Here is a 13,468-nt window from a genome sequence, read left to right as displayed (position 1 = left end):
CCCGTAGGCCAAACCACCATACCCCATGTCTGCACATTATGCCAGAATCTATTCTACCACGCCCAATAAAAATCGCTCCTTTTATTCTTTGTCCCCAAACGCTCTAGCGAACCAGTTGTTCATATCCTTAGCCCACCCTCACTCCTACTACTCCTCTTCATCGGGTGATGTGAGGTAAACCCAGGCCTGCATGTCCCAGTCACCCTCAATTGTTGACTTCTGTGACGAAAAAGCCTTAGCCTCATGCATGCTCAACATCAGACAGCCTCCTCCCTAAGTCTTGCCTTACTCCACCGCTTTTAGCACACCATCTGCCAACCCTGATGCCTTGCCGGTGCCAAATCCTGGCTTAGGAAGGCACCAAAAATTCTGGATTTCCGATACCCAAACTAAATAACACTTTATCCGTCAAGATTAGGAACTGACCAAAGAGGAGGAAGTTGCAACTGCTTACTGCAGAAGATAGCCTGCAAAGTTCTGTCATACTTTCCAAGGTCTATCCCAACACAGTTCGAACAATCTAATTTTAAAAAAATTAATCTCTCCAGAAATAATCTCTCACTGTTTGCCGCCTGCTACCGACACCCCTCAGCTCCCAGCTTGTGGCCCTGGAACACCATAACTCGTAATTATCGCTCACCCATCTAGCTTCAGAGTTTTCTGTTAGTACCCTTAAACTGGAGATGCTATAACACCCCCGCACCTACAATCCAAAAAGCTTGATGCCCTCAATCTCACACCAAATCATCAAGGGAAACCCACCAGGTACAACCCTAAAATCCGGTAAACCATGGCCACCCTTAATAGACAATCTATTCCTGCACCAACCCTGCCCTCCAAATGACCACCTCTAGCTGTCTTCAATCAAGATTCTCAGCGATCAACTGCCTCATTGCCTGTATCCGCCACGGGTCAGCCGGCATATCAAACGACCACCCCTCATCACTAGTCAAACGCTCCCTAAAACACATTCTCGCGAGCAGGCCTTTCTAATCGACCGCCCGGTACCCCTGGAAGGATATTGACCTCATCCCGTCAGCTGAGATGCCCTAGTCATTCTTAAAAGTTACTTCCTCACCAGATAGACCAAAGCACTGCTCCGTTTCAAAAAAATGCAAGAAACCAAGAACAGAATAGCCCATTTGTTCACTCCAGATCTGAACTTGCCCGATCGACACCCAGCAACACAAAACATCCTGTGCGCGAAACTGCAATTAGCAATCGAAGCAAGCCCCCGCATATTGCAACTTGTTTTCAGGGAAGTCAGGAACCAATTACACGCAGTCAGTCAGGAAAGCAAAGCCAGCTTTTCAAGCAAAATTTTGCAGCCTGTAGCTCTAACTCCAAAAAGTTTCTGGAAAGACTGTGAAAAGTACCAATGGCAAAACAAGACGCACCCCTCCAAGCTGCCCACTGCCCACGCGAGGCTAAGGTAACACTGCACCATAGAAGGCCGAAAAAAGCGAAAACGTCAACCAAACAGTGCGCAAGGGCGGGCCACAGGCCTGCCTCCGTTGCGGACGCCAACCGGGGCCAACAGCCCCGCCTCCCCCCGCTGGCGACTCGCCCAGAAATCACGCTCCCAGAGAGCGCCGGCGTTCCGTGGTTACCCAGAATGCGCCCAAGACATAAGCTAGTACAGTAGGAAGGAAGAGTGGATAAAACCGTGGTGGACAGCGCTTACGTACCAACATAAGCAGCTTGATAGGGCACGTGAGCGGAAAGGAGGCAGTGCTCGCGCCCTGATCGGCTGAGCAACCTGGGTATGAGCCGTGCACTTACACTCAGATGAGGTCGCAGGGGATCCTCGCGCTTATTACCGCCTGTGCAACCTGCCTTCGCAACCAAGGTATCATCAATTAGAGTTGCAGAGGGGCGTGTGTGAGGATCTCATGCCAGCGAGTTGATGATAACCTAGACCGCAGCGGAGGGGTGCTCGGTCCGCGTTCTTCGACACAAAAGGGAATAATCACAACACCGAGAGCGACCAGAGGGAACGGGACAGGACCATGAGCCATGCCGCCTGGTCTTCACGAAAGGCGAACGTAATAATGCCTACAAGAAACAAGCGAAAGCGAGGATGATGCACGACCAGGCTCGAATTGCACAACCACCGGAGATCACGTATCATTCCGGAGGCATGGGTCTCTATCACCACCCGGGTGTTATATCAACTGCAGAGGCGCAGGGGGTCTGCCGGGGGTCGGTGCTATCCCCTGTCCACAGCCTATATAATCAGAGGAGGGGTGTGGTTACCGTGCACGCACATGATTATCAGCAGGAGAAACGGAGGGTAGTGCGTTCTCACATAAACCTCTCATATCAGGCAGGAGTAGAAAGAAGCTCATTTACTTGATGCATTCACCGTGCCGTTGCCACTTCGATATACTCCTATTAGGCACGAAGGCTGGGTTCGACTCTGCCGACCAATAACTAATCACATACAGCGTAGTTCAGCCAGAGCGCGAATGTGGATGTCTCTCATCAGGGTATAGTGCAGAGGAGCGGTGCTAGTTTGCTGAGCGGCGCCACAGAGGCCGGGAGTATCGTCAGAGCGCAAAGCTAGCGCGAGTCACGAGGTCAGGGGGGGTGCAAAGCGGAAGGGGTTCCATGCTCAGCGAGTATACCAAGGCCGAGGGAGGCTTTTGGCTGTAAGGGCGTCGGGATCTTGCCGAGCTTAACCACTAAGTCAGAGGAAGTCATCGGGGGCCGATGCTGTTTTCCGTGTCCAACTATATACAATCCAAGAGAGTTGAGGGGCCGCGCTCGGGAAGGGGCGGTTGACTTGCCGGGATCCACACCAGTACTAATCAGGCGAGACGGGGACTATCGATGTGCCGAGCGACAATTTATTACAGTTTTCCAGGAGGGCCGCGTCTGTAGTGACAGCGTTGTGCTATGTGCTTAGAGCCTTCATGAGCAACGGAGCTAGCAGATATGCCACAGAGTGAAGGCGAAGACGCCTGTCCGGTGTGGGCCTTCCCAATTAGCAACCATGCAATCGTCTGATGCAAGAACGGCATGGAGCAAAAGAACCAAGGATGCTGAGGCTTCTCCCACCGGTGAGTCTATCCTGAGGACCACGGTGCGACTGCGTCGCCTGCAACCACTATATATCAGAGGAGGGGTGTGGTTCTGCACTATATATCAGAGGAGGGGTGTGGTTCTGCACTATATATCAGAGGAGGGGTGTGGTTCTCAATAATGAAACAGCATGTTCTGTCAGTCACAGAGGAAACACGGTGTGTGTATGTCTGTGTGAGTGTGTGTCTGTGTGTATGCCTGAACGTTTGTCTGATTTCCTGTTTAGCTATACTGAACAAAAATATAAACGCAACATGTAAAATGTTGGTCACGTTTCATGAGCTGAAATAAAAGATCCCAGTGATTTTCCATATGCACAAAAAACGTATTTCTCTGAAATGTTGTGCACAAATTTGTTTACACCCCTGATTGGGCGCATTTCTCCAATGCCAAGATAATCCATCCACCTGACAGGTGTGGCATATCAAGAAGCTGATTAAAAAGCATGATCATTACACAGGTGCACCTTGTGCTGGGGACAATGAAAGGCCACTCTAAAATGTGCATTTTGGTCACACAACACAATGCCACAGATGTTTCAAGTTTTGAGGGAGCGTGTAATTGGCATGCTGACTGCAGGAATGTCCACCAGAGCTGTTGCCAGAACATGTCATGTTCATTTCTCTATTATACATCATTGTTTTGATAATTTGTCAGTACGTCCAACCGGCCACGTGTAACAACGCCAGCCAAGGACCTCCACATCCGGCTTCTTCACCTGTGGAATCATCTGAGACCAGCCACCCAGACAGCTGATGAAACTGAGAAGTATTTCTGTCTGTAATGAAGCCATTTTATGGGGAAAAACTCTGATTGGCTGATTGGCTGGCCCTGGCTCCCCAGTGGGTGGGTCTATACCCTCCCAGGCTCATCAATGGCTGCACCCCTGTCCATCATGTGATGTACATAATAAACTAAACACATTCTTCATTTTTAAACATATCTGGTGATTTTTATTGACAACTTATTTGACAGAGGATGTGCTTTACTACTCAGTCATTCAACAGATTTCAACATGTTTCCAACCAGGTACATCAGTAATGTTATTTATAGGCCTAGATAACAGACGACTCAGACATGTCAAATCATTTTACCAAAAAGAGAAAAAAGTCAACAGAAATGTGAATGTACTCATCTAAACTTGTGAATAATACCAAAAAGTACAACATAGAATGATCTTTAAAATGTAATATTTTCTGTTGAATTATTAAATATATCTAAATTGTACATATTTAATATAGATATAGGCCTTTTTACATACAGGTTATTTTGTACAGAGTTTAATGCAATAACAGATCCACAGGTTATCTTACACTTACTTCTCGCTCGCTCGCACCCACGCACGCACACACACACACACACACACACACACTTGTGTTACAGGTTATTTTACATGGCAGGTTGTTTTGGTGTAGAAACTCCAACAATGGATGAAGTTTGATTATGATGCTGTGGGTGTAGAACTCCAACATGGGATGGAACGTTTGATTATGATGCTGTTTGGTGTAGAACTCCAACATGGGGAGGAACGTTGTTGATTATATGCTGTTGGTGTAAGAACTCAACATGGGATGGAACGTTTGATTATGATGCTGTTGGTGTAGAACTCCAAGCATGGGATGAACGTTTGATAATCGATGCTGTTGGAAAGCCCAACATTGGGATGGAACGTTTGATTATGATCTTTTGAATAGCCAACATGGGTGCGACGTTTGATTATGATGCGTTGGAAAGCCAACATGGGATGGAACGTTTGATTATGATGCTGTTGGAAAGCCAACATGGGATGGAACGTTTGATTATGATGCTGTTGGAAAGCCAACAGTCTTAATGGGGTGACTGACTGTTTGATTATTTTGTTTCATTTATTATCTTTAATGCTTTAACCTCACAGCGAAATCAATGACATCAAAAACACGTTTCAAGGACAAGTATGTTTACAACAGTATTCTATTGAAGCCTGTCAATTCTTACTTGTAACAAGCCAATGTGTGTTTGTGTGTGTGAGAGAGAAATGAGGTTGGGGACTAGAGTGGTGACAGAGAGATAGGATCCTAAGGTTATTGCTCTAAAAACATAGAATGACGTAGAGATCTGGAATGACATAGAGAGCCCCCCCCCCAGGCATACTTCCTATCCACACCTTGGTTATTAGAGTTGGTGGATGGAGGGGAGGGGGGTGGATGGATGAACGTGCTGCTTGCTCATGTCCATGGTTTAGTGCTGACAGATGGGCTGGGAGGCGGATGCATTCAGCTAACTGAAAGAGAAAATGTCCGAACATCTCAGTGGTTCAGCTGCTAGCTGGACCGAAACAACATAGACTCCCCACAGTGACTCATTTGGGAGAGTCACACACATCACTGCGGGGAGCATCAGAGCTGCAGACCTCGTTCCATTTCCCCGCGTGTTCAGCCAGCTCACATGTCGGGGGTTTGAGAGTGTATGTCTGGAGTGTTCTAGTGAAGAAGGCACTGAGTTGTGAGCGATGTTGATAATAACACAGTACCTGCCATGCCCAGACTGACAGCCAGCCGTGGTATCCATGGTTACAGTACGCCGTGTTCTACAAGCAGAAGGCTTTAGTTTAGTTTTGAAGTTGCTAGATTATTCTATTATATTGTCTCTATTGATTGATTTTGTTGTTTTCCCTCCTCTTCTGTCAACCKTCAAAGTCTGGTTTGTGGTGGGGTTGAAGGGTAAAGGGTGGTTGCCCTTGGTAACAACAGGTTGTAGTTGGTGAAGCGAGGAGTGTCTGTTTCTAGATGGAAAAGCGAGGGGGGTTGTTAAGAGGACTGCGTCCTGGTTTGGGGTAGGAGGGTATTGTCATCCCTATAAGTCTCCCATTTAAACATGGGGTAGGGTTTGGGCTATAGGTTTAGAGTTGTGTGTGTATGTTGATGCAGTGTGTGTGTGTGTGTTTTGGGAGCCTATAGACTGGTCTCTCGCAGGAACATGGTGCCGATGCTGTAGGACACTTTTCTCAGGGGCGCTGGGGGGGCGGAGCGGGAGCTTGTCAGGGAGGTGTGGCTATGGGAAGTCCCTCCCTCCAGGAAGTARCATGTTCCCGGGATCTCCTTCGGAAAATTATCAGGAAGCTCCAACCGGGAACGAGGGACGAAAGAGAAAGAGATATCGTCTTTCAGCAGCCTGGAGAGAGGGAAAGAAAGAGGAGAGAGATTTAAAAACACATTATGACTGTGTGTTATATTTGGCTGCAGAGTGGGATTTGGCTATTTCTCCAAACAGCAGTGACTCTCCAGGGAGTGATGTAGAGTTGTTCAGAATGAGATAAGGCCAATCACAAACCCAGGCATTATTCACAAGCTACAGGTGTGTGTTTGTGCTGCAGAGGGGTATGTACACACACGCACACACACACAAGCAAGCAATTACACAGTGTGTACATATGCTGAGTCCACAGAGATATTAGCAGAGGAGGCAGAACACACACCCTCCGATGGATTTCATTAATCACGCATGTGCGAGACCCTGACACCACATCGGGGATTTTTTGGTTATTTTTAGTTAATATATTGACGAACCCAGCATCACACACACACAGCACCACCCACACACACACAACACATTCACACACACACACACACAGACCCAAGGTGGTTTGGGATCCGATTTGGAAAGGCAGTAAAAGAATACCACACACAAACGAGCACAACAAAAAAGGAAACAACCAAAGAGCGGGGAAATGGCACACTACACGACACATCTCCATCAGGTGGGTTTTATAATCTGCCGCAACAATCTTAGCCCTCATTGTGTCGTGCACATAATTTGTGAATTCCTTGAGAGGAGAGAATCGTCCTTGACTGCGAAAAATAGAGAGGTTTCCCAAGGCAACGCTTTTGACTCCCTGCTCACAATCAAGGTACCATCCACTAGAGTAGGAGCGAGAGGGAAGAAAGAGAGGGTAAGATAGAAGAAGAGGAGAGAAGAGAGCAGGGAGAGAACACTATGATCAGCCCCTCCCCTCATCACAAACGTGTCTAAGCCCACAGGCAGCGCTTTGACTCAGTCATCAGAGGAGTGGTGTGTGTGTATTGTAAGTAAGCTGTGTGTTTGTTATGTTTGTTGTGTGTGTCGTGTGTGTGGTGCGTGGTGTTGTTGTTGTGTTGTTGTGTGTGTGTGCGTGTGTAGATGTGTGATGTGTGGTGTGTGTGTGTGGTGTGCTGTGTGTGTGTGATGTGTGTGATTGTGGTGGTGTATGTGGTGTGGTGTGGGTGGTGTGGTGTGTGTGTGGTGTGTATTGTAGGGTGGTGTGTGGTGGTGTTGTTGGTGTGTGGTTGCTGTTGACTTTGCGGGCGTGTGTTTGGTCCCATGACGTATCACAAATGCAGTGACTGGACGTGCTGTTTTCTTACTCAAATGTGTCGCTTAGAGACTGAAAGCTAGCTCTATGTCATTCTCGTCCCCGCCCACAGCCACACACACAGACACACAAAAGCTACGAACACAGACACAGCCATCACACTATCCACCACCACACCCACAGACCACACACACTTCTCACACCATTACACACACAGACCACACACACTCTCTAGCACACAACACTAGACCACACACACTCACACACAACATACTAACAGAGCCCACACACACAAGACCTCACACACTCACACCACAGACTACACAACACCACCACACCCAACACACCCACACCGGCTTCACACACACGTCACAACACACACACTCATACACACAAGACAGACACACATGACACACACACACAGACCAGCGTCATCTCTACCCACTCACACACACTCCACACACACTCCACACACACTCCACACACACACAGGTGTACTCACCGGTATGTGGTTGGGCTGACGTTGATGCATCGAGGGTGGCTCCCAGACTCAAACTTGCTGGCCAGTGTGACGTTGTTGCCAAACAGACAGTACCTGGGCATCCTCACCCCAACCACCCCCGCCAACACTGAGCCTGTATGGATACCTATACGCAGCTGAAGGACGGAGAGAGGGAGAGTAGAGGGAGAAGCAGAGAGAGAGAGATATCACCTGAACATTGTTTCAGTAAAGGGTTAAGCTGTAACACACTGTTGGAGTTAGTAACATGACAAAACAGACATATACACTGAGTATACTAAACACTAGGAACACCTTCCTGATATTGAGTTGCACCCCCCCCTCTCAGAACAGCCTCAATTCGTCAGGGCATGGACTCTACAAGGTGTCGAAAGCGTCCCACAGGGATGCTGGCCCATGTTGACTCCAATGCTTCCTACAGTTGTGTCCAGTTGGCTGGATGTCCTTTGTGCGGTGGGCCATTCTTGATACACACAGGAAACTGTTGAGTGTGAAAAACTCAGCAGTGTTGCAGTCCATGTCTTAATTGTATCAAGGCTTAAAAATCCTTCTTTAACCTGTCTCTACCCTTCATCTACACTGATTGAAGTGGATTTAACAAGTGTCATCAATAAAGGATCATAGCTTTCACCTGGATTTACCTGGTCAGTCTATGTCATGGAAAGAGCAGGTGTAATTATAAGTATATTATTATAGCTGGGATTTAAATGTGATCATCGCACTTCAAACCCACTCCATTGTAGGTCTGACACACAACACACAAACACACATCATCTCTAATGATCCACTTCAGTATCCCATCTCCACGGTTACTAACACCACTGAGCACATGCCAGCACACCATTGTGGGTAACCTTGGCAATGAGAGAGAGCGAGAGCAGAGAGAGATTGAAAAGGGGGAGGAAGAGAGAGCGAGGAAAACGTGAGGGCAAAGGTGTGCTATTCTGATCACACGGCTACAGAGATGGACAGATTGGTTTTGGCTAGTTCTGATCACACTGCTATAGAGATGGACAGATTGGTTTTGGCTAGGTTGTCAATGTATAGAGATGACGATTGGTGTTGGGCTAGTTCTGATAATGTATAGAGATGGAAGATTGCGAGATGTTATGAGGAAGAGTGAGGGGAGATAGATAGAAAGGATGGAGAGGGAGAGCAGTTGGTGGTTGTATTTTGTTTCTCTTTGTACATGGCTTTCCTGTTTTTATCCCTTCCCTCTGTTTCTCTGTTTCGTCTTCGCCTTCTCACATCTTGTTTCTTGTTTCTCTGTCCTTCTCCTGTTTATCTTATCTTTCTCTATTGTTCTGTCCCCTCTCTGCTATTTATACCCCCTTCCTCCTTTATACCTTTCTACGTCTTCTGTGAGTCAGCACGAGTCGGCGATCAAGCGAGGAATCAAACACACTGCAGTCTAAGCAGCCAATCAACCGCAGCTGTGAGGTGACAGTTGAACCTGTTATTGAAATCTAGCCATTGTGATGTTCTGTGTTTGGAATGTGTGATTTTAAAAGTAATATGGTAAAACTATTTTCGTCTCTCTCTTCTCTAATCAGTCTCTTCTCTGGCCGTTCTCTCGGTCTCTTCTCTCCTATAGTTTCTGTCTCTTTCCTTCTCTCATGCTTCTCTCTCTTCGTCTCGTCTTCTCTCTCTCTCTTCGTCTCATGCTGTTTAATGACAATGGGTATTGGAGCTGATTTGTGAACACGCTGACTGAAGAGCGTTTATCCGGCTGAAGTGGTTTGAACGAGCAGAGCATCTCTCCTATTTTCCTCAGAGCAAGGGAACAAAGAATGAGAGAGACAGAGAGAGAGAGAGAAAGAAAGAGGGAGAGAGACAGAGAACAGGGCTACAGGGCATAGCTATGCCAGTCTATTTCTGGAACAATGGCCAGTGAATTAATCACAACTATAGGCCACAAACACACACAAGCACAGACACACACCAGACACACGCACACATACACACACAGACGCATAGCTACACGCATTAACATACACATACACATACACACACATATATGCACACACACCAGACACATGCACTCGCGTGCACAGACTGATACAGGCATACACATGCATGGCCACACGCATCATGCACACACACACACACAACATTAGAATTGTGTAGTTGCCGTTTTTAAGGACAAAAGAACTCTCGTTCTCTCTCTCTGAAATGTCCTCTTCGCTGGGCATCAGAGTTAGAATGAATAGAGAGCTGAATGAGATCATGCAGCTCTACAGACAGACAGTTTAAACAGTGCTAGGTTCCTTCTGAACAACCAGCAGAGCTCTCCTACAGGAGCCTGGTTTGAGCCAGGACACACAGTGCATTCAGAAAATATTCAAACCCCTTGACATTTTCCACATTTTGTTACGTTACAGCCTTATTCTAAAATGGATTTCCCTCATCAATCTACACACAATACTCCATAATGACAAATCAAAAACAGGTTTTTAGAAATTTGTGGAAATGTATTAAAAATAAAAAACATAAATACCTTATTTATATAAGTATTCAGACCCTTTGCTATGAGACTCGAAATTGAGCTTGATTGGAGTCCACCTGTGGTAAATTAAATTGATTGGACATGACTTGGAAAGGCCCACATCTGTCTATATAAGGTCCCACAGTTGACAGTGCATGTCAGAGCAAAAACCAAGCCATGAGCTCGAAGGAATTGTCCGTAGAGCTCCGAGACAATATTGTGTTGAGGCACGAATCTGGGGAAGGTTACACAAACATTTCTGCAGCATTGAAGGTCCGCAAGAACATAGTGGCCTCCATCATTCTTAAAATGAAAAGGTTTGGAACCACCAAGACTCTTCCCAGAGCTGACCGCCCGGCCAAACTGAGCAATCAGTGGAGAAGGGCCTTGGTCTGGGAGGTGACCAAGAACCCAATGATCACTCTGACAGATCTCCAGAGTTCTTCTGTGGAGATGGGAGAACCTTCCAGAAGGACAACCATCTCTGCAGCACTCTACCAATCAGACCTTTATGGTAGAGTGGCCAGACAGAAGCCACTCCTCAGTAAAAGGCACATGACAGCCTGCTTGGAATTTGCGAAAAGGCACCTAAAGGACTCTCAGACCATGAGAAACAAGATTCTCTGGTATGATGAAACCAAGATTGAACTCTTTGGCCTGAATGCCAAGTGTCACGTCTGGAGGAAACCTGGCACCATCCCTACTGTGAAGCATGGTGGTGGCAGCATCATGCTGTGGGGATGTTTTTCAGCGACAGGGACTGGGAGACTAGTCAGGATCGAGGGAAAGATTTACGGAGCAACGCACAGAGATATCCTTAATGAAAACCTGCTCCAGAGCGCTCAGGACCYCAGACTGGGGCGAAGATTCACCTTCCAACAGRACAACGACCCTAAGCACACAGCCAAGACAATACAGGAGTGAGCCCGGACTTTAACCCGATCTAACATCTCTGTAGAGACCTGAAAATAGTTGTACAGCGACGCTCGCCATCCAGCCTGACAGAGCTTGAGAAGATCTGCAGAGAAGAATGGGAGAAACTCCCCAAATACAGGTTTGCCAAGCCTGTAGCGTCATACCTAAGAGTCGAGGCTGTAATCGCTGCCAAAGGTGCTTCAACAAAGTACTGAGTAAAGGGTCTGAATACTTATGTAAATGTGATATTTCAGTACTTTATTTATTTATTTTGCAAAAACATCTAAAAACCTGTCTTTGCTTTGTTATTATGKGGTATTGTGTATAGATTGATGGGGGGGGACTATTTAATCCATTTTAGAATAAGGCTGTAATGTAACGAAATGTCGAAAAGTCAAGGGGTCTGAATTCTTTCCGAATGCACTGTACCCAGCTCACCACATAGTTACAAACACTCTCGACCAAAATTATTGGCACCCTTCGTAAAGATGAGCACAAAATACAGCATTAATAAATAATATAAATACTGAGCTGTATTGTATGGTCAAAAGTGCTGAATTATATTGTTTTATACAAACACAATTGCTCTAGAAAAATATTTTGTTAAACAAGGAATACTTTTTTTCTCAAAAAGATAGGGGCTTAATTGTACTGGTATAAAATAATATCATTTCCCCATGTTCAGTATTTGTATTATTTATTTTATACACTCTTTTTTACTCATCTTTATCAAGGGTGCCAATAATTTCAGTCGTGACTGTTCATGTGATCCCCAGCACCCTTGTTGTCATGCCGATAGACAGAGACAGAGATTGTGTGAGGTTGGTTATTTTCATTGCTGGTTGCCATAAATAGAAAGTCTAGGTTGAAGCATGCTAGAAGCCAACACGCACACACACACACACACACACACACACACACACACAAACACACACCAGCAACACACAAGCACAACACACACACACACACACACACACAGCACACACACACACACACACACACACACACCCTTGGGGGTTCCATGTTTTGTATTGTGCAGTGTTGACTCTGACTCTGGATGTAACAGAAAAGAGCCTCTACCTGTGGAGATGGGAGAAAGATAGACTGCCTGAACCTTCTCTCTAACGTAACACAATACAGCCCAACACAAAGCTCATGTATTTCCTGTAAGACATTAAAACAACAGCGTAACAGAAACAACCGTCATTAATTAGCCAAAAACAGCCCCTGCTGCCATGTCACGATTCTCCCATCACCATGGCAACTGCACACTACGCATTCCCATGTTCTATCCATCACGTGACGACCGGTGTGTTGGCAATTACACACATACGTGCTGTGATCACACACTGCAAGCATAAATATGCACACGGACATCCACAAACACAAATTTATTGTACATACACAAAAACACAAACCCATTGTAGTGTCGGTCCGTGTGTGTGTGTGTGTGTGTGTGTGTGTGTGTGTGTGTGTGTGTGCGCATGCCGTGTGCTCTCTTCCTTGTGAAGACACGTTTCATCTCATCAGTCGTCAGTAAAGGGGAAGATGAGAGGGGCTCCATTGTCAGCATCTACAGCTGGTTAAGAACTTCCTTTTCAATGGGCCACGACGATTATAACACACACACATCTGGGACTGTCAGCCAGCCAATGGGAGCGAAGCAGCTAGTACAACACAGCTAACACAACACAGCTAGCACGACACAACACAGTTATCACAACACAACACAGCTAGCATAACACAACACAACTCAGCTACCACAACGAACAGCGCTAGCACAACACAGCACAACACAGCTAGCACAACACAGCTGGCACAACACAGCTGGCACAACACAGCTGGCACAACACAGCTGGCACAACACCACACAGCTATCACAACACAGCTGGCACAACACAGCACAACACAGCTGGCACAACACCACACAGCTATCACAACTCAACACGGCTAGCACAACACAGCTAGCCAACACAGCCAACACATCTGGAGAGCTTAGCAACACACAATACAGGTAGCGACGACACAACGCAGTTAGCACGGCACAACACAGCTATCGACAACACATACAGTTAGCACACTATCAGCAACTACACACGGCTATGCACAACACCAATCACGGCTAGCAGCAACACAA

At 46.5% G+C, this 13,468-nt stretch overlaps 1 protein-coding gene across 1 annotated transcript in view; it reads right to left on the bottom strand.

Moving 5' to 3' along the window:
- Positions 1–4,797: 4,797 nt before the first annotated feature.
- Positions 4,798–13,468, bottom strand: part of gucy1a2 (guanylate cyclase 1, soluble, alpha 2) — a 56,325-nt gene continuing 47,654 nt past the window's right edge. The window contains 2 exon segments of the mRNA XM_023980748.3: positions 4,798–6,234; positions 7,914–8,068. Of these exon segments, the coding sequence (XP_023836516.1) occupies positions 6,015–6,234; positions 7,914–8,068 (375 nt within the window). The 3' untranslated portion in view covers positions 4,798–6,014.

Source organism: Salvelinus sp. IW2-2015, linkage group LG36 (assembly GCF_002910315.2).
Source record: "Salvelinus sp. IW2-2015 linkage group LG36, ASM291031v2, whole genome shotgun sequence".
In the NCBI taxonomy this organism is placed as follows: domain Eukaryota; kingdom Metazoa; phylum Chordata; class Actinopteri; order Salmoniformes; family Salmonidae; genus Salvelinus; species Salvelinus sp. IW2-2015.
This window is presented reverse-complemented; position numbering and strand designations above follow the sequence as displayed.